The 23,461-nt window shown below is 48.7% G+C and overlaps 1 protein-coding gene and 1 long non-coding RNA gene across 4 annotated transcripts; one reads left to right on the forward strand and one right to left on the reverse strand.

Moving 5' to 3' along the window:
- The first annotated feature begins 736 nt into the window (after positions 1-736).
- MEOX1 (mesenchyme homeobox 1) lies at positions 737-20,851 on the forward strand. 2 transcript variants are annotated; one of them, XM_066366318.1, is made up of 3 exons: positions 737-1,579; positions 18,701-18,873; positions 19,819-20,851. In XM_066366318.1, the coding sequence occupies exons 1-3, from the start codon at positions 1,117-1,119 to the stop codon at positions 19,939-19,941; spliced, it is 759 nt and encodes a 252-aa protein (XP_066222415.1). In that variant the 5' UTR covers positions 737-1,116; the 3' UTR covers positions 19,942-20,851. The 2 variants fall into 2 exon arrangements, with proteins under 2 accessions (XP_066222415.1, XP_066222416.1); XM_066366319.1 differs by lacking the exon at positions 18,701-18,873.
- Positions 13,025-17,182, reverse strand: LOC136393688 (uncharacterized). 2 transcript variants are annotated; one of them, XR_010749120.1, is made up of 4 exons: positions 17,128-17,182; positions 14,569-14,915; positions 13,678-13,799; positions 13,025-13,395 (listed from the first exon to the last, which is right to left on the reverse strand). It is a non-coding gene; the product is annotated as an uncharacterized lncRNA (long non-coding RNA). The 2 variants fall into 2 exon arrangements; XR_010749119.1 differs by having other exon boundaries at positions 13,025-13,376; positions 13,480-13,799.
- Positions 20,852-23,461: the final 2,610 nt, after the last annotated feature.

The raw sequence follows: 23,461 nt of genomic DNA on the forward strand, positions 1-23,461 counted from the left end.
CCTTTTCTTTGCCCTGGAGATAAATGACTTGAAACCCCTCTAGAGAAGAGTGTGGCTAATTGGCATTAAGTTGGGAGTTAAAGAGCGGAAGGAAGAATCTGATTTTTTTTTTTTTTCCAGTTACTGAGAAAGTTGAGAATGTCACTTCAGGCAGAGAGAAATAATTTTTTTCTGGAGTGTGTCTTTCTCTATACCACAGACCCTAGTGGGCCATGAGACTTGCCAAAAAAAAAAAAGATTTCTTTTAATCCAGCTTCCTTTTTGCAAGCAGCGGTAGAGGGGCCTTTAAATCAAATGCAATCAGCAAACTTGTCTCTTGCACTTATTCCCTGCTTCACTCCCTGGAATTTGGCACTTGATGGATTCTGGACCTGACTTAAGGCTTTTTCCAAATCCAAGACTTCGGGAATTTTGTTAACAGTGCAATAAAATAACTTCATAGTGTTACAGGAGGCACATTAAAGAAGTTGTGTGTGTGAGCTGCTCTCTCTCCTTAAAAAAAAATACAGACAATGTTTCTTTAAAAGTCTCCATCTGCAAATCCCATTAGATGTGCATATAAGGTTTCTGATGATTAATAGTTGCCTGCTCGGGTTTTGGTTGGAGGCGATCGTGTGGGTGCGGGTTAACCCCTCCCTCTCCTCTCTCACATTTCACTTCAGAAATTTGTCACTCTCTCCCCACCGCAGCATTTAAAAGTGTGTCTCAGCAGCCCTGGTCCAGCCCTCTGCAGGCATTCGCTGCGGGCTCCCGGACGAGCAGTCCATCAGCTGGTGCGTCTGGGCTGGGACAGTGAAAATGTTCAGTGTCATCGGCGACCAATACACGTTCAGGGGACCCCAATAGGCAGGCAGGCGGTGTGGTGGTGGTGGGGCAGGAAGCCAGGAGTGAAGTCGGACATAAGTGTGCGCACACACACATACGTGTAGCTGGCTGCACGTGTGTGGACTTTAAAAAAGAGACTTTAGTTTTGGTTTTTGTTTTGGTTCCTGGAGTGAACTTTCTGTGGGACATTTTTCCCTCCTATTTAATTTTTTTTTCTCATTTTTAAAAATTTGAATATAAAAAGTGTAAGAATCAAACCTTTGAAAGACTGAGGCGTGCAGCAGACAGCAGATGGATCCCGTGGCCAGCAGCTGCATGAGGAGCCCCCACCCCCCAGCCCCTGTCTGGGGCTGCCTTCGAAATCCCCACTCCGAAGGCATTGGGGCCTCAGGGCTACCCCACTACCCGCCAACCCCGTTCTCCTTCCACCAGAAACCAGACTTCCCGGCGACAGCAGCATACCCTGACTTCTCGGCCTCCTGCCTGGCGGCCACCCCACACAGCCTGCCCCAGGAGGAGCGAGTCTTCACTGAGCAGCACCCCGCCTTCCCACATCCCCCCGACTGGAACTTTTCTGTCTCGGAGGCCCGGCGCAGGCTCAACCCAGTCCCAACTGGGGGCTCCAGGGAGTTGGGGGCTAGCAGCCCAGGCCTGGTGGATGCCACGAGAGGCCCAGGTGAGGACTACGAAGTCCTTGGGAGCACTGCCAATGAGACGGAGAAGAAGTCAACCAGACGGAAAAAGGAGAGTTCAGGTAGGTGGCTGAAGAACAGCTGATCATTCTTTTACTGTGTGACCTTGGGGAGGTTTCTTGCCTTCTCTGAGCCTAACTGCCCTGACCATACTATCTAACCTGTTCAAAGACAGGAGTTACCTTTAGAGTTTCTCCTACTCTGAGTTCTAGGATTCTCTGGTGATGGAGGCTGTCTGTGTCCCCAGCACTCCTGGGCCCCAGGAAGGATGATCCAGCAAGAGAATGAAACAGGAGCCACAAAGATTTGGAGGCCATACAGGATGGAACCTCGGTGTAGGCTGGCAAGGGCTAGAGAGGGACTTTCCTGACCCCGGGCTGCCTCTGGGTCATGCTTCTCCCACCATGTTCCAGCTGGCTCCAAATGGTCCCAGAGCCACAGAGTTTGCTCACCACAGAGTCAGCTGAGATGGAAGTTTGGAGGCTAGAACCAGGGCTGGAACCCTAGGGGTCAGGCAGAGTGAGGACCTATGTCTCCAGGAGCCTAGAGGTTGGGAAGGGAGAAGACAGGAGTGACGGGGAATGAAGTGCTGAAATTTGGGGTAGATGGCCCACAAGGTATTGCCCTACAGCTGAGCACCCAGGCCAAGGGGGCAGCTCAGCATGCTAAGGTCTGGGTGACCCCCAGGGGAGGCCCTTCTGAGGGATCACCAGATTTGAGGAGAGTCAAGGAGGCAGGCAGCCAAGGGCAAGGCCTGGACCTGAGAATGCAGGTAAAGCCCAGTTCAGCGCTGGAGTCCCAGAGGCCAGAGGCTGGAGCTGGCCCTCTTGTTAAGACCCCAGCTAAATTCCATCTTCTCCCTGTGGTCGGGACCTATAGTTTCTACATCTCCCCACAGGGCCCTCCCTGGCTTCTTTCACTGCCTGTTCACCTTTTGTCTGGTTCCCTGGCCCCACAAGGCAGTGCCCATGTCTCCTGCCCCCACTGCCCACTGTGCCTTCCTGACAGCCATCCTTGGGGCAACATCTGTTTATGTGAACCTATAGAGGACCTTCTTTCTCATGGGACTAACCAGAGGCAGGCAGAAAATGAGTGTCAACCAACCAATGATAACATTCTGTGCTTTGCTTTACAAGGCACTTTCAATGTAGTACGATTTCCCAAGCATTTTTTATTTTATTTTATTATTATTATTATTTTTTTTTTTTTGCCAACCTCTGGCCAAGGCCCTAGGGATGCAGAGTTGAAGCCCCTCCCCCACCCTACCTCCCTCAAAAAGCTCAAACTGACAGGGAGGAGAGGTCTACAGATGCTACTGACAGCAGAGGTGTTACAATCAGGGAGGTTGAAGGTGCGGCAGAGAACATACATTATGCCTTTTGAGTCCCACCAGTTTGCAAGGTAAACCCAGCAGGTCCTATCAGTAGGTTCTATATATGTGGAAAAGATTGAGGGGATTACAGCTAGAGTGGAGTCTAAACAGAGTATCCCACTCATGTCAATATGCCCAGGACTTTTCTGATTTTATCATTGAAAGTATCCAGTGTCCCAGGAAATCCCTCAGCCCCAGGCAAACCATGACAGTTTGTCATCCTAGAAGCAAGCTCAAACCCTGAACTTCAAACACAAATCCCACACCCTTCAGTAGATTTCAAGCACAAGCCTCATTTTGAAATATGAGGATTTTGAAATATGCTTGAAGAAGTCCCTCAATGCTCTCACAATGGATGATAATGACCACAGCCCTCCTGGCTGCTCAACAGAAGGGCCCTTTAAATTTCCAACCAGTTAAATCCTCAACTATTCCCAGCCCTGGTTGGAGACGTGCCGAGAATGGGCACTTTGTGCTTCTCTCCGAGGAGCTCTCAGCGACTTGGCTCTGAGCCTGGTTGAAGAGCAAGCACTCCCCTCCACGGCGCCGCCGGCCACCATCTCTGCCCACACCTTCCTCAGCTGCGTCCAGCCACTTTCCAGGGAACTGGGAGCCAAGGCATTGGGAAGGGATGGGCAAAGCCATGGGCTGGGCTTAGGAAAAATCATTCCGTGTTTCAGCAAGACCCAAACGCACGTCTTTCCTTTTGGCCAGTGGCCCATGGCACTGCATTAGGGAGGAAGCTCACGTGCCAAACAGCTGACCACCCCAAGAGGACATGGACACCCTCTACTGAATTTCCTGTCCTCTTCGAAGGGTCAGGAAGGCTCTCATACAGGAGGTCCCCTCAGGAGCAGCAGCAATGGCAACAGTCACATGAGGCAGAGCACAGCAAGCAGACTTTCATTCATTCCCTGGGGTTCCAGACCCACTCTCCGTTCAGCATGGAAATCTTTATCACCCTGTTAGTTGCTTTAAATCTTCCTTTGGGATTTAACTGGAGGGGAAGGAGCCAGGAAGGATCAGCGTTGTAAGAGCCTAAAAATAAAGAAAGAGGAAAGCGGTGGGCAAGGCTCACAACCCACTTCAGGAATCTGTTCACAGGAGACAAACCCACAAAGGACCCCCTTTCCACCCCGCCAATCCTGAGTCACTGGTTGGATTCTTATTTAAAATTTTGAAATCTTATTCATCATGGATTTTTTGCATTCATTTTTATTTTTAAAAACATTGCATTAAAATATGATTTCTCTTGATTTAATGGGGTTTTAGGTACCCCTTGCGTTTTGCACTCCGTGCGAGTGCCTTACACGCCTCTCCTGGCTCCTGCTGAGCCATCTCTGGAAGGATAACCAGCATCGATCACATACGTGTTTTCTGTAGTGCTTCACAGCCTGGCAGACAGGTTGCAGAGTCGGCCCTGCAACTTTTGACTGCATGACTTTGGGAAAATTCTTAACTTCTTGGAGCCTCAGTATCCCCAGCTGTAAAATGAAACTACTATAACAATAGCGCCTTCCACACAGAGTGATTGTGAAGGTTAAATGCAATGGTCCGCAAGATTAACACTGCCTGGTCCATAAATTCAATAAATAGAAGCTCAAAATGGTATTAGGTCCATATTTCCAGGACCAGGCTTCTGTCAAATTTCCCTATTATTCATGGAACTGAATATTCCATGTACACTGTCTCAGAAATTCCTGAGTCTGGGGTGTAAAATGTGAGAACCTCTTATAATCATTGTTGGTCCTAAGAATCCAGTTGTCATCAATTAGGAGCTTGGAGCTCAGAGATCTGCTGGGGGGGGGGGGGGGGGGGGTTGGGTTGTGCCCGGTGAATGCATCCCATACTAATTGCAAGTCTGTTTCAAGAGGAATGTTCTCTGCTCTCCCCTCTCCTTCCTCTGCCAGCCCCAACTGCTCCTACTGGAAGTGGGGCTGATTTGCTCAAGTAAATGATCAAGAAAGCGGAGGTCCTAAGGCCTTCTTTAGTTCACAGAACAAAACTGATTTAGGAGACCAGTGTGATGTTATCGCACCCCAGCCACTCCCTGCCCTGGGCCAGTGGGTGTGAAAGACCCCCGCTGGCACGGACAGCTGCGAGGCCACTGTTGTTTGCCCCCAATCTGTCATTGCTACCGTGGTTGTTTTTAATTTATGGGGTTGAGGGATTTCTCGGTGATTTCCTGACGGGGTTCAAGGGAAGGTCGCGCGTGATCGGCCTGGCTGCAGGTGAATCTGATCCCCACCGGGGAGAGCCCCCCCCCCTCCCCCCCGGCTGGCTGGGCTCTCACGTGCTCACCCGGCCTTCATCAGACTCACTTTGCCCCGTCCACCCTCAGCTCCAACACGTTTACCTCCCCACAGCTCTACCTTCCCCATTTCTCCTCTGCAAGACCTCATTTCTGCCTGCCTGCACCCACTGGGTGAACTTCCACTTTGCCTTAGGTTTAAGATCCTCCGCAGATTGGTCCCTTTTGCCCTTTCTCTCATCTGAACAGATGAGAGAAAAGTTTGGAGGCCACCCCTCCCACCTCCACCTCCAACTCCACCTCCACTCACCTTGCCAGGGCCACACCAGTTTACTTGCCTTGCAAACACACTCTGTTTTTTCTCCCCGCACCCAACTTGCTGTACACCTTTCTCTTCCCCCTTACTCCCTTCCATTCTTATTGCCGATTGACATCCCACTTATTTGAACATCCAACTTGAAAATAGTCCCGTTCAAGAATTCTTTCTCTTTTTCTTTTCTTTACTTTTCTTTCTTTTTTTTTTTTTTTTTTTTTTTTTTTGGTATTTTTCCAAAGTTAGAAGCGGGGAGGCAGGCAGTCAGACAGACTCCCACATGTGCCTGACCAGGATCCACCCGGCATGCCCACTAGGGGGCGATGCTCTGCTCAGCTGAGGTGTTGCTCGGTTGCGGCTGGAAGCCATTCTAGTGCGTGAGGTGGAGGGGCCATGGAACCATCCTCAGCACCGGGGCCAACTTTGCTCCAATGGAGCCTTGGCTGCGGGAGGAGAAGAAAGAGATCAAGAGGAAGGGGGGGGCCTGACCAGGTGGTGGTGCGGAGGACCCAGGTTCGAGACCCTGAGGTCACCAGCTTGAGCGAGGGCTCATCTGGTTTGAGCAGAGCTCACCAGCTTGGACCTAAGGTCGCTGTCTCGAGCTAGGAGTTACTCGGTCTGCTGTAGCCCCCCCCCCCCCGTCAATGAACAACTAAAATGTCACAACAAAAACTTTTCATCTCTCTCAGTTCCTGTCTGTCCCTCTCTTCTGACTCTCCCTCTGTCTCTATAAAAATAAAAAAGTAGAGGGAGAAGGGTGGAGAAGCAGATGGGCGCTTCTCCTGTGTGCCCTGGTCGGAAATCAAACCCAGGACTTCCACATGCCAGGCCAACGCTCTACGGTTGAGCCAATTGGCAAGGGCCAAAAGTTCTTTCTTTTTTTTAATTGATGACTCCACTTGTATATAGCATCATTTCAGTGAAAATTAAAGTTAAGAAATTTCAAACTGTAGTTAGTATCCACTAGAACCTGTGCTGATTTTCTAAATACAGTTTATGACCATGTCTAAGATTTCTTATCATGGGACATCTTGTATTTGAAATCTCCTTTTCTCTCTTATTTTATTATGGTCAAAAACACATAACAGAAATTTACCATCATAATCATTTCTTAAGTGTTAATAGTGTCGTAGCATTAACTATATGCAAATTATTGTACAACAGATCTCTAGAACTGTTTCATCTTGTAAAACTGAAATTCTATACCCATCGAATGACAACTTCCTTTAACCCAAGCCTGGAAACCAGCATTCTACTTTCTGTTTCTGAGAGTTCAACTACTTTAGATACCTCATATAAGTGGAATTATGCAGTATTTGTCTTTTTGTGACTAGCTTATTTTACTTAATATAATATCCTTGGGGTTCATTCATGTCATAGCATTATAACAGAATTTCCTTCTCTTTAAGGCTGAATATTTTAGTGTGTGTGTATATATATATATATCACATTTTATTTATCCATCTATTCATCTGTTGATGGACAGACACTTGAATCACTTCCACCTCTTGGCTATTCTAAATAATTCTGCAATGAACATGGTGTACGGAGATTTCTTCAAGATCCTACTTTTGAATTATTTTGGATGTTTACCCAAAAGTGGGATTGCTGGACCACATGATTCTATTTTTAGTTTTTTGAGGTACCTCTATACCAGGGGTCCCCAAACTTTTTACACAGGGGGCCAGTTCACTGTCCCTCAGACCGTTGGAGGGCCGGACTATAAAAAAAACTATGAACAAATTCCTATGCACACTGCACATATCTTATTTTAAAGTAAAAAAACAAAACGGGAACAAATACAATATTTAAAATAAAGAACAAGTAAATTTAAATCAACAAACTGACCAATATTTCAATGGGAACTATGCTCCTCTCACTGACCACCAATGAAAGAGGTGCCCTTCCAGAAGTGCGGCGGGGGCCGGATAAATGGCCTCAGGGGGCCACATGTCGCCCGCGGGGCCGTAGTTTGGGGACCCCTGCTCTATACTCTTCTCTATCACCACTGTACCATTTGACAAGTCCACCAACTCGTTTCAAATTCTCCACATCCTCACCAAAACTTGTTATTTTCTGGGTCTGTTTTTTGTGGTGGTGGTGGTGGTGGTGGTGGTGGCCTGCCTAATGGATATGAGGTGATCTCTTTGATTTGCATTTCCCTAATGATTCATGTTGAGCCTATTTTCATATGCTTGTTGGCCATTTGTATGTCTTTATTTTTTTAAAAGATTTTATTTTTATTCATTTTAGAGACTCCACTTGTATATAGCATCCTTCAGGGAGGGAGAAGGGGGGAGAGAGAGAGAGAGAGAGAGAGAGAGAGAGAGAGAGAGAGAGAAAGAGAGAGAGAGAAAGGGAGAAGGAGCAGAAAGGAAGTGTCAACTCCCATATGTGCCTTGACCAGGCAAGCCCGGGGTTTCGAACAGGCAGCCTCAGCATTCCAGGTCCACACTTTATCCACTGTGCCACCACAGGTCAGCTGTATAGCTTCTTTGGAGAAATGTTTATTCAAGTCCTTTGCCCATTTTTAATTATATTATTTGACCTTTGTTGTTGACTTGTAGGAGTTTTTTATATAGTCTGGATATTGAGTCCTTATCAGATACATGAATTGCATATATTTTCTCCATTCTGTAGGTTGCCTTTTCATCTATTGATTGTTCCCTTTGCTGCACCAAAATTTCTAAGTTTGATATAGTCCCATTTGACTATGTTTGCTTTAGTTGCCTGTGTTTTTGGTGGCATATCCAAGGAATTATTGCTAAACCCAATGTCATGAAGTTTTTCTTCCATGTTTTCTTCTAGGAGTTTTATAGCTTTAGGTTTATGTTTAAGTCCTTAATCTATTTTGAGTTAATTTTTAAATAAATGTATAACTTCATTCTGTTGCCTATTGATATCCAGTTTTCCCAATATCATTTGGGGAAGACTGTCCTTTCCCCGTCATGTAACCTGGCACCTCTGTTGGAGATCATTTGCTCATATATGTGAGGGTTAACTTCTGGGCATCTATTCTATTCTATTGAGCTATATGTCTGTCTTTATTTTCAATACCATACTGTTTTAATTACTGTAGCTTTGTAATGTAGTTTTAAGTCAGGAATTGTGACTTCATCTTTTCTTTCTCAAGATTATTCTGTTTCTTCAAGGTCCTTTGAGAGTCCATATAAATTTTAGAATAATTTTTTTTTCTATTTTTGCACAAAAAAATGCCATTGGAAATTTGATAGGGATTGCATTGAATCTGTAGATCACTTTGGGCTGTATGGACATTTTAACAGTAGTAAGTCTCCCAATCTATAAACATAGGCTATCTTTCCATTTATTTGTCTTCTTTAATTTCTTTCAGCAGTGACTTGTAATTTTAACAGTATAAGTCTTTCACCTCCTTAGTTTAGTTAAGTTTATTCCTAAGTATTTTCTTCTATTTGATGCTATTGTAAATGTAAATTGTTTTCTTAATTTTCTTTTCAGATTGCTCATTGCTAATGTATAGAAATGCAACTGGTTTTTGTGTGTTGATTTTACATCCTGCAACTTTATTGAATTGGTTTATTAGTTCTAAGGGAGTTGGGTTTTTTTGGTTGTTGTTTTGTTTTGTATTTTTCTGAAGTTGGAGACGGGGAGGCAGTCAGATAGACTCCCGCATGCGCCTGACCAGGATCCACCTGGCATGCCCACCAGGGGGCGATGCTCTGCCCTTCTGGGGCATCGCTCTGTTGCAACCATTGCAACCAGAGCCATTCTAGTGCCTGAGGCAGAGGCCATAGAGCCATCCTCAGCACCCGGGCCAACTTTGCTCCAATGGAGCCTTGGCTGCGGGAGGGGAAGAGAGAGACAGAGAGGAAGGAGAGAAGGAGGAGTGGAGAAGCAGATGGGTGCTTCTCCTGTGTGCCCTGGCCGGGCCCGGGACTCCTGCACACCAGGCCGATGCTCTACCACTGAGCCAACCGGCCAGGATCTAAGGGAGTTTTTGTGGAATCTTTAGAGTTTTCCACATACAATATTATGTCATCTGCAAACAGATTATTTTACTTTTTCATTTTCAATTCAGACAACTTTATTTTCTTTTTCTTGCCTGATTGCTCTGGCTAGAATTTCCAATGTTATATTGAATAGACGTGGTGACATTGGACATCTTTGTCCTGTTCTTGATCTTAGAGAAAAAGCTTTCAGTTTTTCACCACTGAGCATGATGTTAGCTATAGGGTTTTCATATAAGGTCTTTATTATGTTGAGATAATCTCCTTCTATTTCTAGTTTGTTGAGTGTCTAAGAATTCTTTCTTGACCTCCTTCCCCACATACACACAGCAAGCCCTGTCTATACCTCATTTTAGCATCACAGCTCAGTTGGTCTTGCATCCAGAGTTATAGGTGCTTGTGGCTGACTTTCTCCCTAAAATTGAAGTGCCTGGAGGGCCAAAATATATCTAATTCACTGTGAAGTCTCCTTAGAATCTACTGAAACATTTGCACACAGAAGACGCTCATTCAATGTCTGACCAATAGTCTGTATTGCAGCCTGGCATTCATTCATCCATTTTCTCACCTTCTCTCTGAGGTTGGCTCTACCCCCTGGCATAAGGGTTTCCACCATGTGTGATGTGCTTCTGTAAAATGCATCAGAACCTTTACAGTCTCACTCAGGAAAAAGTGTGCAGAGAGCCAGACTTCAATCATAAAACTTGTCCAGGGTCAGGGTGAGTGCTGGGGTCAGAAAGACATAAACAACCACATGCAGGCAGGGCTGACTCTGCAGGAGTCCCCCACGGGGTACTGAGGTCAGCTCCCAGGTACCAGGGCCACCATGGGAAACAAGTGGAGGTGCTGTGGCTGAGCAATAAAGTGGCCCCACTGTGGCAGAGCAGTTAGGGGGACTGCCACAGCCCAGATGCCACATGCTCATGTGGCTGTGTTCTCCAGACTAGAGGAAAGGGCACCTCTTTCTGATTTACAGAGAGGTCCCTATGGGCTAGCATCAGCCTGGCAGGCACCCCTCGTGGCTTTGCTCCCTCTCCTCGGTGGGAAGCGCCAGCTATGGGGAATTAGGGGCTGTCTTAGTCTGCTCCGGCTGTCAAAACAAAATACCATAGACTTGGTGGCTTAAATGACAGACGTTTATTTTCACACAGTTCTGGAAGCTAAAAGTTAAAGATCAAGATGTTGGCAGCTTTGATTTCTCCTGAGGCTTCTCACCTTGGCTTGCCAATGGCCACCTTCTTGCCATATTCTCATGTGGGCTCTCCTCTCTATGTAGAAATAGTTGATGTCTGTCTATATTTCCTAATCAACAACTCTTCTTGGCCTGACCTGTGGTGGCGCAGTGGATAAAGCGTCGACCTGGAAATGCTGAGGTCGCCAGTTCGAAACCCTGGGCTTGCCTGGTCAAGGCACACATGGGAGTTGATGCTTCCAGCTCCTCCCCCCCCCTTCTCTCTCTCTGTCTCTCCCTCTCCTCTCTAAAATAAAAATAAAAATTAAAAAAAAAAAAAAAAAAAAAAACAACTCTTCTTATAAAGACACCAGCCAGATTGGCCTCATTTTAATTTAATTATCTCTTTAAAGGCCCTATCTCCAAATATAGTCACATTCTGAGGGATTGGGGGTTAGAACTTCAAAATATGAACCAGGTCAGAGGGACACAATTCAGCCCATAAACAGGGGGTACAGGGACAAGGACAGGGGTTCTCAGCAGTGGCACAATTGTTCCTGTTCAAACCCCCTTAGTGAAAGCAGCATCTCAGAGGCGGGCCTGACGCAGAGCTTTCCCAGCCCCATGTCCCAGTGCCACCGGAGCCTGTCCGCTCCCACAGGGCAGATCCCTGCGTTCTTATCTTCTACCCACAAAGGGGTAGAAGACACAGTTATAGGAAGTAGACTCTGACAGAGGAAGAAGGAAATAAGGTGACAACAAAATAAATGAACTTCAGAACAACTAAGGTGTCGCAACAAAAAACTGATGATTGATGCTTCTCATCTCTCTCCGTTCCTGTCTGTCTGTCCCTATCTATCCCTCTCTCTGACTCTCTCTCTCTGTGTCCCTGTAAAAATAAATAAATAAATAAATGGACTTCAGTGAGTGTCACCTGGTCACCAGAGTGATTGATGCTGAGTACCACACTGGGAGATCTTGTTTGTATCCACCCCACCGCCTTGCTGGGCCGTGGTACTAACAGGGCAGGCCTGGTTCAAGCCCTGGACCCACAACATCTTGGCTGTGTGAACTGAGTCCCAATCTACTCCTCCGAAAAATGCGGATGATGCTTTAGCATAGTGTTGCGGCAGGACTCGGTGAGATCATAGATATAAAGACCACAGCCAGCAATTTGTAACCCCTCAACCATTCTCCCTAAACCTGCAAATGAGCACTCTTCTCTTTTCAAAGTCTTCCCTGATTCGGGCTGCGTCCCAGGTTGCCCATGGTTCAAAATCCAGCTCGGCTGTGACCCAAGCTCAAACGGAGCCTTTGCAGCTGTCCACCAGCGGGGCCTACCTGCCTCTGTAGGCTCACTGGTCAAGGGTCACTGCAGTGCTGGAGAGGGTGTGGTTTCAGGGCTGAGAGTGGCTGCAGCCCCTCTCATCCCAACTCCACCCCTAGAACCCCCTGCTAAGAAGAAACCTTAGACTCCAGAGTGGCCAGCTCGGGAGGAGGAACAGAAACCTCACGCTCTGCCCTTCTGGCGGTGAGAGCTCCTTCTTCTCCTTTTCGGACAGGCCCAAAGCAGGACCCCAAGCACTGGCCAGTGAACTAAGGAGCCTCAGCACAAACCCTGGGCATGGGTCTGCTCAGGCCCTGCCAGACACATTCTGGAAGTTCTGGAGAAAGTCAGTTTCCACTGAGGCAGCAGGGTTCTAACCAGCTACTAAGATGGAAGGGCCAGTCCAGGACTATAGCCATTATGTCATGAGCCCGTAGGCCATGACAAGGTCAGTCAAGGGGCTATCTCAGCCCTACCTAGCACCCTGCCAGGCCGGGGGCTTAGGAGTCTCACCCCACTCACCTATTTCTCTGGCCTGAATAAATCAGAGCACCTGGTGGGAATGATCCCAGAGGCAAAGCAGCCTTTTATTTTCTTTGGGGGGTGGGGGGTGGCGGGGGGGGAGGGGGACAGGGCCTGGAAGACCCCCAGAGCCAGCCCCTTTCCCCAGGGCCCTGTCTGCTCACTGAATCAGGCTTCACTGGCTCCTGGCCAGTGTTCCTCCCCCACCCCCCACCTTAGCCTTTTATTTTCCATGTTATTCCCTGTTTTCCTTAAACACAGTGTTGGAGGAATAGTGTGAGCAGTGGGGTCTGGGTCCCGAAGCCCACACTTCCTTTGGTGACAGCTAAGGACGACATCTGGAACTTATAAACACCAACAAAGCCCCGTGCTGCCCATGCCTCCCCCCAACCCATCTCGGAGGCTTGCTGCTGCTCCACCTCTCATTTTCACTGCCTCCCTTCCGCCTCACCTCTCTGTTCCCCTCTTCCTGGGCGCCCCACACCCCATTGCATCACCCCACCCATTTGACTCTTCCTCCCCACCATCCACCCCACCCTCACTGCCCACCCCCACTCCCCGGGACTCTCGGCAAAGAGTGCTGCAACGCCAGCCATTTCCGTTCCAGGCCAATGTGCTTCTCCCCTAGAAAATATACCCAGAATTCCCCAGCCCCGCTGCTGGGCTCCTCCAAGAGGCTGGGGGCGCTACCCATGTCTCTTCACACATGTACAGGAGAGGAAAAGGGCCCCTACATGAAGTTTGGTGGGGCCCAGTGAGAAAGGCCGGCCAGGCCCAGGAAGCCAGGAAAGTCCTAGAAGCCAGCATTCTACTGGTCTTGCGTTGGCTCCATCCGGATCTTGTCCATTTCAATGGGTTTTGACTCCTTCTTCTGAAGTTGAAAGTATCAAAATTAACAAGTATGTCAAAGGTGTGCTCTGTGAAGGAAGCCAGACACTGTTTTCAGAGGTTTGTTAAGGTCTCACCTACTGACATCATGCCCCAAATATCTCCTCCCTGAGGAGTCCCAGGGAGACAGACCTGGACGCAGACACGAACATTGTCCCTGAAGTGAGGACAGCCTCCATGCTCCTCATCTTCCCCAGCACAGGGTAACATAATGGCTATATTCCTGGACTGGCCCTAGGGAATTTTGGTAAGTCTCTAGGTCTCGATTTTCTCATCTTTTCAATGGATAATGCATACTTTACCTACCTCACAGAATTATTAAAAGGATACAACAGAAAGCAACCTAATATATGGAAACAGCTTCTTGTCAAGGAAATCTGGGTTCTAGGTCCAATTCTGCCACTGACTTGCTGTGTGTCTTTAGGCAAGTCTCTTGCCTACTCCCGGCTCACCTGTAAAATGAAAAAGCAGCGTTAGATCATCACTAACTCCCCTCCCAGCTCTACTATTCTATGATCCCATAGGATATATGAAAGCCCCAAAGAAGTTTATCTCTGGGAAAAAGAAATACATTGTCAACTGCAAAGTGTTATTTGAATACAAGGCGTATGGCTTTCTATCTGGTCTTGGATGAAAATGTATGTAAATGGCTGTGAGAGTTGAGGAGGAGAAATACAAGACTCCAAAAAGGCACGTTCCCCAGAGTCTGTCTGAACTTCCTTGTAGCTCCGATAAAGCTGTCTGCTGAATTTAGGAAGGTCTGCCAAAAGTGACAGCTATTTATGAAATAATTTAGTTTGGGTGGTGTAAAAGCTCATGGTGGAAACCGCAATCACATACACATCCTGTTTGCATTTCTCTGGGCACTGCCGACTGTTCCATCATGGCCCTGCTCGCTCAGAGGGTTGTGCAGGGGCTGGGGCAGCCCGCTGAGCACCAGCCTCCTCCCTCTGCAGTCCTGGAAGAGGCACCCACTGACCCACTGCCCGTGAAAAAGAAGCAGGACTAAGAGTCTGCTCAATGAGTGAGTCTAATCAATGCTAGTTACTGTGCCTGGAATCATGGCCCCCTGGAAGTCTGACACAATAGTGGCCAATAGTGGCCAGAGACACAGATCCAAGCAGAGACATAGAAAAGTAGTAGGGAAGGGGGAAATATGTATAGTTAAAATGCCAGACATGGAAAAGGCGTCCCTTTCACACAGCTCTGGAGGCATGGTACCTTGAGGAGCATCATCTCTAACTTCCACGGTGTGTCATCTCTCCAGCCTCATCTCCAATAAAACCCCTTGATGTCTCTCTCAGAGTCTCAGCAGTGTGCCAGGCACTGTGCCGGGTGTTAGACACACCTTGCTCAACTTCTCTGACCTTCTCAGCAGCCTTCCAAAGACAGTGAATGTAGCTATTTTCATTTTGCAGATGAGGAAACTGAAGCTCCGAGAACTTAAGAGACGTGCCCAAGGTCAAAGAGCTCTTTCTTAGAGCCAGAAAAGGCCCAGGCTCTCCAAGGGGTTTCTCGGGCACCTCTGGAAACACAGCTCCTCCGTGCTCAGCTTGGGGTGATGAGTTCTGCCTGTCAGAGGGAAAGAGAAATTTCCTGGCATAGCCCTGATCTTTAGGCTGAGGATCTTGGGAAGCCTGGGGGGAGGGGGATCTGGGACAGGCAAGATCCCAGGTCTGGCTGAAGGGAAGAACAAGGGGCCAAGATAAGAATATTTGAAACTGGAAGGGGCCTCAGTTCAAGACCAGGGGTTCTCAACAGAAGAGGCAGTAGGGAGAGAAGAGGATGTCAGGGTATTGAGAAAGGACTCTGGCACCAGTTCCCCAAGGGAAAGAAGGTCCAGCCCAACTCCATATTTTCACACGGGGAAACTGAGGCCCAGAGAAGGAGGGAGGCTCCTCAACAATGGTATACTCTTGGGATCAAGCCATCCTAGGAGTCGTTTGCACACGAACTGTGCACGTAAGCTGGCAGACTGAACACCTGCCGGCCAGAAATAGCACAAAAGTGCTCATAATTTTTCTTTGTCTTTTTCTATCCTGATGAAAATGTTGCAGAACAAAGAGAACCATAGCTTCCAGTTCAGTTTTCATAGCTAACTTCCCGTACTTCTGGCCCTTGTCTACCAGCGATGAAAGTGCTTCCCTTTCTGGGAAGCTGTGGAGGGACAAGTGTCTTCCCAGTGCCAGCATCCCACCCTCCCAGTAGGGATTGCCCAAGGTTCACACAGTGGCTCAGACTTCCCAGCTCAGGTTACTTTGTCCTATTTCCTCTTCCCTCCCATCCTGAGGCCCCAGCACCTACCTAAGGACAACAGAGATGGGAGAGGACAGTGAATATAGCAAGCGGCTTGGTTGACGGTGGTCAGCTGCCCACATGACCAGTCTAAGACCAATTCAAGGGGGTCCTCTTCCTACTTCCCCTTGTCTTTCTCAGGAGTATTATGTAAAGGAGCGGGTGGGTTGGTTAGGGGTTGTCCTCTGGGATTCCATAGGGCACCTGTGTACACATAAGTACCCCTCAGAGAAGGGGTAAGTGAATGTGGGCATCCACTTAGGATGAGCCCCTTCAAGGGGAGCCCTGGAGGTGGAGACAAGCAGAGCTGCCATGATACAGCTCCAGCCCCCAGCCTGCCCGCCACAAAATGGAGAACCTGATGCCAGCATTGATGGCCTCAGCTTTGGTCAGGTGGGCCTGGGTTCAAATCTCAGTTTTGCCACCTTAAAGCTTCCCAGAGCACTGAGCAAGGGCCTGGGTCTCTCCAAGACTGCTTCCTCCTCTGTATACTGGGAAGGACCTAGTAAAATTTTAACAAGTACTTCCTACGTGCCAGGTACAGTAGCAAGTGAGAAAGGTAGTTACATCCCTGGTGGCGGTGTGTGTGTGTGTGTGTGTGGGGGGGGGGGGGGGTTATTAATCAAATTATCGCAAATCCGTGTAACAATGCTAAAGGGGACAATAATGAATGGGATCTACTCCTAAGGGTGGTATGTGGGGAGGATTAAAGAGGTGACTGCATCTAAGCGGTTACCCCGGCCCCTCAGATGGCATCTTGTAGAGTTGAAAAATTGGAAATATACTTAAAATTTTCCAGCACTTTAAAGTTTTAAAAGCATTTCCAACACATCAACTTGTCCAGTCTTCCCAGTAACCCTGGCAGGTACATGCTTTGTTTTCCCCAATTTTTTGATGAGGTGACTGAAGCCCAGAGAAATTAAGTGACTTCCTCAGAGGCTCCAGCAAGGAGATCCAGGGTTCTACATCCCCTCGGTTGTTAAAGGGAACGGCTAGAAAACACGGAGCCCTCGGACAGGAGGCGGCAAGAAATGAGCGGGTTTCCCGGCCTCTCCGGGGGCCCGCGGGCCGGATTGTGCTCCGGTGGCCGTCCTCCGCTCCCCGGCCCGCCCTCCCCGGCCCGCGGAGGCCAAGGCCGAAGACTCCTGAGGGACCCGGCCGGGGCTGCGCGTCCTTCCCCTCCAGCCCACGCTCCCGCTTCCGGAGGGGTCTGGACCGGCCTTCTCCGGCCGGGAGCCAGAGGCCGGCCGGCGAGCATCCCGGGCCGGAGAACGCGCCCCCTTCCTGCTCCCCTGCGCGCCCCGCAGCCGGCCCACCCGTATCCGGCGCCACGACCCCCAGCACATGGGCATCGGGATATTGGGGAGCCCCCGAGGGCCGCCCCTTCTCCACCTCCTCGGTTCCCGGGACGCCAGCGGCGCCCACTCGCCTTACCCCTCCCTACACCCCGGGAGTCAGGGATGGGGGGCTCCCAAATCGCTTTACCCCTCGCCTCCTAGCTCTGGGAGCCGCCCCGCCGGCTCTTCTCCCGGGCTCCGCGTGACGCGGAGGCGAAGGAAGAGGAACCTGAAACCCAAGGGCACTGAATGGAAAGCAGAAGGAAGGGCTGTGAAGGGAACTGGCAGGCAGGGTTGATGAGGGGTCTCCCCGGCCTGCATTGTGGCTGCTTGGCCAGGATTGTGGGGGTGGCCTGGCAGTCAGTTTAGACTCGGTCTCAGAACAGATAATCTCCCCCACAACACACACACCAGGTGGGGGTGGGGGCCGTTTAAAGGGCAGGGGGTTGGGTGCGGCTTTCAGTAAAGCACCTGACTGTGAGGCATGGTCTCCATGTCTGTAAAACCAGGACAAGGAAGTGAAAGACTTCCCTAACTTTTAGAGCTTGCCGGAAAAGAGGTTCCTGTAGCCCTACACCGGACACGTGGCACCCATTGTTAGTAAATCATGCAGGTGTGTGGGTCTCCTTTCCTGCTGCCTTTCCACCCACCACCACCAAACGTGAAGGTAGAACCCTGTTACGGTACTCAGGAGATAATGTACAGTCCCTTTCATTTGTACAGCACTTTACAGTTTGTAAACCCTTCCTACTTACATTTCATTTGAGCCGTATGTGAGTCGAACTGCCTGGGTTTGATTCCTGCCTCCGCCATTCACTGGCTGATTGCACTTGGATGAACTTTGGACAACTGGCTTAACTTCTCTGTGCTTAGTTTTCTGACCTATAAAATAGGCTAGTACTAGAACTCAGCTAGTGTGGTTACTGTGATGAGTAGGTCCTGCACCCAGTTAGTGGTTATGATTGAAACCCTGCTGTGGCTAACTGGGAGCCTCCTTCATAGATGAACTTTTCAGACCACTCCTACTGGCAAAGGGGAAAAGAAGCTTAAAGCAGCATTTCTTGACCTACATGTGCACACAGCCGCCCTTAGTGCTCTTGCTAAAATGCAGATTCTGATTCAGTAGTGGAGAAGGGGTGTCTGAGATCCTGCAAGCCTGACCAGCTTTCTGCTGACGCTGTCACCAGAACACCCTTTTAGCAAGGTCTTGGAGCAGTTGTTTGTAAAATTGAACGCATGTCAGAATCACCTGAAAGTCTTGTTAAAACAGATCGCTGGGCCCCTCTCCCAGAACCTCTCTCGTTCAGTAGGTCTACGGGGTGAGTGAGGATCCAGGACTTGCATTTCTAACAGTTCTCAGGTAATGCAGATGTTGCTGAGGAGAGAGAACCTCTGTTTTAGAGCATCTTGCCCACTACTAATGTCAGACTGGGGTGAGCTGGGTGGTAGAGATCATCAAACAGCCAAAGGCAGCTTCTTGCGCTTTGGGGAGTAAAAAAGTGGGGGTGAGGACGCTGGCACCTGAGGATGGGAACTTAAAAACTTTCCAATTCTCAGGGCGTTTAGACACTAGAAGGAAAGATAAAGGGACAACGTGGGTTCTCTCTCAGCATGCTTTAACAATAAGATAGGGAAAGCTGGCCGCACTGCTTGAGGACAAAAGAAAGGGAACCAAGGCCCTGGAAACTCATATCTTCCTATTGGGGTCCTCTCTCCCCCAGACAACCAGGAGAACCGAGGGAAACTGGAGGGCGGCAGCAAGGCCCGCAAGGAGAGGACAGCGTTCACCAAGGAGCAGCTGCGGGAGCTGGAGGCGGAGTTTGCTCACCATAACTACCTGACCCGGCTCCGGAGATACGAGATAGCTGTAAACCTGGATCTCTCCGAGAGGCAGGTAGGAGCCCTGAGGACCCTCCTCTTCTGGGCATCCCTCGTTTCCTGGGCTCTCTCATCCCCCTGGTTATCCCCAACTTGAGTGTACATCAGAATCACCTAGATGCTTGGTTAAAACGCAGATTTTGGAGCTCCAGAAAAAGACTGCAGTAATAATGAGTGGGCCTGGGATCTGCATTTCTAATAAGTTCTCCAGGTGATTCCGGTATGCGGCGTGTTCCTGGGCACACGCCGAGAAAAACTTCCTCGCCCTTTGTTTTGGGCTTTCCCTCAGAGAATTCCACCCACACCCAAGCTCTGACAAAAGTAAACTATAATAATAGTAATAATAATAATAATAACAACAACAATAATATTGAGAGCAGGTTTCAGGTGATAAAGCACTCTGCCAGAGTACTAGATTTAGAATCAGAAGACTTAGATTCAAATCCTGCCTCTACTATTTCCTATCCCTGTGACCCATGGGACATGTCTCCCATCCTCTCTGGGTCTCCATCTGTAAAACAGGTCATAACCCCACTCTTCAGGTAATGCTGAAGTTCAGATGAGAAAATGTGCAGACCAGAGCCCTCTAAGCTGGTCAGTGTTTTTTTTTTATAAATGAGCCTAAAAATGAGGCTGGTAATTCTTTGTTCCCTGATTTGGGTAACAGAAGCTAAAGGGAGGGGGTGGTAGCACATGAGGGGTGGGGCGTATGAAAGGGGGTGGGGCCAATAAGAACTTTAGAACCTGTTCCCATGTCATCCAGGGCTTTTTCTTTTTTTAATCTGGAGACACAAGACAGGCCTCTGGGCTCCTCCCTTTGGTCTCAGTTCATGGAAACTTTGGAGGAGTGAGGAGGGGCGAGCAGTGTTTAGAGGTAGGGTCCCTGGAGCTGCACCCTGGCTAGCTTGAACATCAGCTGGGGAGGTGGTTGTAGTAACCCCGCTTTTGCTTCCTTTGTCAGGTCAAAGTGTGGTTCCAGAACCGGAGGATGAAGTGGAAGCGCGTGAAGGGGGGTCAGCCCATCTCCCCTCAGGGGCAGGACCCTGAGGAGGGGGACTCTGCAGCCTCTCCCAGCTCAGAGTGAGATTCTCCATGGAGAACAAAGGACTGAGGACCAAACCCCCTGTCCAACCACCCCGACTCCAACCCCACTGTCACCTCCCACCTACCCCAGGGCGGCCTCTCCACATCTTGCAGTGACTCTTAGCTATGAAGCTGCCTGGAATTCCTGGAAGCCTTGAAGTTTTCCAGAAAGTTCTTTCCAGCATTGCTGTCTTAGCAGCCTCTTCCCCAGGGCCTTTGCTTCTCACAATTCTTGCAGAATCATAGAGCGGCCGGACCGGACCTGAGTGAATCCAGGGAACAACTCCAGGGACTCGGCTCCTCAGGGTCTCTTGGCCACTGAGACCTCCTCCTCCCAGCCTCCTCCTGCACCGGCCAGGCCTCCTCTAGGTCTGGGCACCACCTGGCCTGCTAGGAAAGGGGCCTTGGGACAGTTAGTGACTCCTGAAAGCTAATGCTTCACAAGAAAGGAAGTGACAGAGACACACACACATCTAGACCACCTTTCCTTCCTAGACACTATATCTGAGGCTTTGGGGACACTGAATTGTCCAAAAATCCCAGGGAAAAATCAGTGTGAGGAGAGCTGAAGACAGAAACTCAGCTGCTGCAAATCAGAAACCATCCCTGTCTCCAAATTTGTTGGCTGTTAAGTGGGCAAGTTTATTAGCACTGGCTGGGAAAAACAGCCTGGTGTAGGTCTCGCAGTCCTGTGCAGGCCCATTCACACTGGGGGCTTAACTTGGGGGTAAGATGAGAATGGTCCCAGGACACCACCTGCTTCTTTAAAATCAATTCAGGGCCCTGGCCGGTTGGCTCAGTGGGAGAGCGTTGGCCTGGCGTGCAGGAGTCCTGGGTTCAATTCCCGGCCAGGGCACACAGGAGAGGCACCCATCTGCTTCTCCACCCCTCCCCCTCTCCTTCCTCTCTGTCTCTCTCTTCCCCTCCTGCAGCCAAGGCTCCACTGGAGCAAAGTTTGCCCGGGTGCTGAGGATGGCTCTGTGGCCTCTGCCTCAGGCGCTAGAATGGCTCTGATTGCGGCAGAGTGACGCCCCAAGGTGGGCAGAGCATCCCCCCCCCCACTGGTGGGCATGCCAGGTGGATCCCGGTCGGGCGCATGCGGGAGTCTGTCTGACTGCCTCCTCGTTTCCAGCTTCGGAAAAAATACAAAAAAACAAAAAAAAAATTAGTTCAGGAATACAGCTGGGACTGTGGAGCAGCGCCCAGAGCAATGGAGCCGCTATTCCTTTTAAATCCACAATTTCGGGATTGAAAAACTATTCAGATGCTCACATTATTGAGTTGAGGGCTGGAAAGTATCCCCTGTGTTATAGGGCTGCTGGGTGACAGCCTAGAAATGATGAACCCTGGAGGGGAAGGTTCTCCAGCTGCAGTGTGCTGTGCTTTCAAAAGACTGACTGTAAATGGGGGGGGGGGGGGATCCAAAAGAGCAGTCCCTCTTTCTCATGGGATGCATTTGAGCCCCTCCAATGTGTTAAACAAATGCTGTTATTATGGGAGGAGCTGCTAAGTTTATGTGCATGGACTGTTCATGCCCTCTGGGATGACACTCCAGGACTGATGGCCAAACAGCCTGTGGCAGCTGAAGCCTTGGAGAAAGGACCCCTACCTGCCCCAGTGCTCTGTCCCCCCATACCGCTGCTGTTGCAGAGGGAGGTCAGCAAGAGTTTGCATCTCTTGTATGTATATTTAATCACTCACTTGTTTAAAAAAAAAAAAAAAAAAACCACCTCCCCATCCCAAAAGGATGACTATTGTGGAAAATGATTGCCAACTGAGATGGCTGGTTGGAGCATGCGTATTTTTTTTCTAAAGCATACTTCATATGTTTTCTTAAGATTACATCAAGTTAACTGTGCAAGGTCAATTCACTTAGTAAGAAAACGCTTGGAGAAATAAAATCAATAAAAAAGCAAAGTTCTCAAGCCTTTTTCCTTGCAGAGCGGAAAACCAGAGCTCTGAGTGCAATCCTCTGAGGCTGGTGTGATGATGGGCCAGTGTCTAGAACAGGGGTCTCAAACTCAACTCAGCATGTGGGCCGCAAAGCAAGATCACAGCCGTTCGGCGGGCCACACTAGGTCTACAAAAGGCAACTGTTACGCAACACTTTTCTCACTGCAGTTGAAAACAAAACAAAATCAGTACAACAAGCGCAATCGTACATGCAGTTTACTCAGTGTCACAAAACGACCAGAAACTGTAGTTCGCATCACAACTGCTGTTAACTAAGCTAATATCTAGCTAGGATGCTAGAGAAATGAAAAATACAAGTAGGCCCCTAGGCTTACTTAATTTTATCCAAAATATTTTGAACTTCGTGGATTAGTCTGTGGGCCGCACAAAATTGTTCGGCGGGCCGTGAGTTTGAGACCCCTGGTCTAGAAGCAACAGAAAAGAAGAGGAAGTCATCTAGAACAAGGTAGCCCCCTTTAGGTTCTTCAAAACGTGGGGGTACAAATGTAATTGTTGCTAAAAAAAAAAAAAAAGATCATTTCTGCCATGCAATTGCACTCTTTATTTCCCACTTCAAAGTTTAGCTTTCAGTTTCCCCACCCCATGACTTATCAAATAGTCAAAGTTCTAAAACAAAAGATGAACTCTTTTGCTAATAAAAGAATCTTGACCATAAACTAACTATCCCTCATCTTTAAAATCAAAGTTGGCAGGTTTAGTTTTTCATTGTAAAAATATACACAAATAGTAATAAAAATGACACAGGAAAAAAAAATGTCCCTAATTCTGTATCTTTTTAATCTAAAAAGATTTGTCTTATTGAGATGTCAACAATGGACATAATAGGACAGGCTAGGGAGGGAAGGGAAGGAAGGATCCAGGAGAGGAGACCTGGCCAGGATTTGGCCTTGAGGCAGTCTGGGCCAGGTATGGGCAGTGACTAGAAATGACACCATCAGGAGCTGGCAGAGGAAAGCAGACTCACCAAAATCAAGGTGCCAGAAAAAAGGTTCAGGTTCAAAGCCAAGCAAAACAGACCCTTCACGCACTTTAATACTACCTCCTAACTTGAATCCAGTAGCTTCCTAGAACATCAACCTCTCTTGACTTGTCTGTCCAGAATGTCCCTTCTCTGTCTCCCATGCAGACCCCTTTCTCGATGCTGTTGCCCCCACTGCTGGTTCCCAAGGTCTTCTCTTTCTGCCCACCACTTTCCCCCCAGATGATTCCATCTACCCACATTTTTTATTATGGTAAAATACACGTAACATAAAATGTTAACCATTTTACATGCACAGTCCTGTGCCATTCACAACCATTGACACTGATCTCTACAGAACGTTTTCAACTTCCCAAACTGAAACTCTGTACCCATTAGAAAATAATTCCCCTTCCCTCCTCCCTTCCATCCACCTACATTCATCTGTTTACTCTGTGCTGGGCACTGTTCTAAGTGGTAGTACTAGGGTCTTGGCTTGCAGATGAAATAACTAAGGCAGAGTGAAGTTGACTTAACCCCCAAAGTTTTATAGCCAGTTAGGGGTTGTGGTAGAGCATATGATTGGACC

Source organism: Saccopteryx leptura, chromosome 2 (genome assembly GCF_036850995.1).
Source record: "Saccopteryx leptura isolate mSacLep1 chromosome 2, mSacLep1_pri_phased_curated, whole genome shotgun sequence".
NCBI lineage: Eukaryota > Metazoa > Chordata > Mammalia > Chiroptera > Emballonuridae > Saccopteryx > Saccopteryx leptura.

Bases quoted from the DNA above. Each gene is read 5' to 3' on its own strand.
- MEOX1 (XM_066366318.1), top strand. From the start codon at position 1,117: ATGGATCCCGTGGCCAGCAGCTGCATGAGGAGCCCCCACCCCCCAGCC. The intron at 1,580-18,700 runs GTAGGTGGCTGA...TCTCTCCCCCAG, and splicing joins ACGGAAAAAGGAGAGTTCAG to ACAACCAGGAGAACCGAGGG. The intron at 18,874-19,818 runs GTAGGAGCCCTG...TTCCTTTGTCAG, and splicing joins TGGATCTCTCCGAGAGGCAG to GTCAAAGTGTGGTTCCAGAA.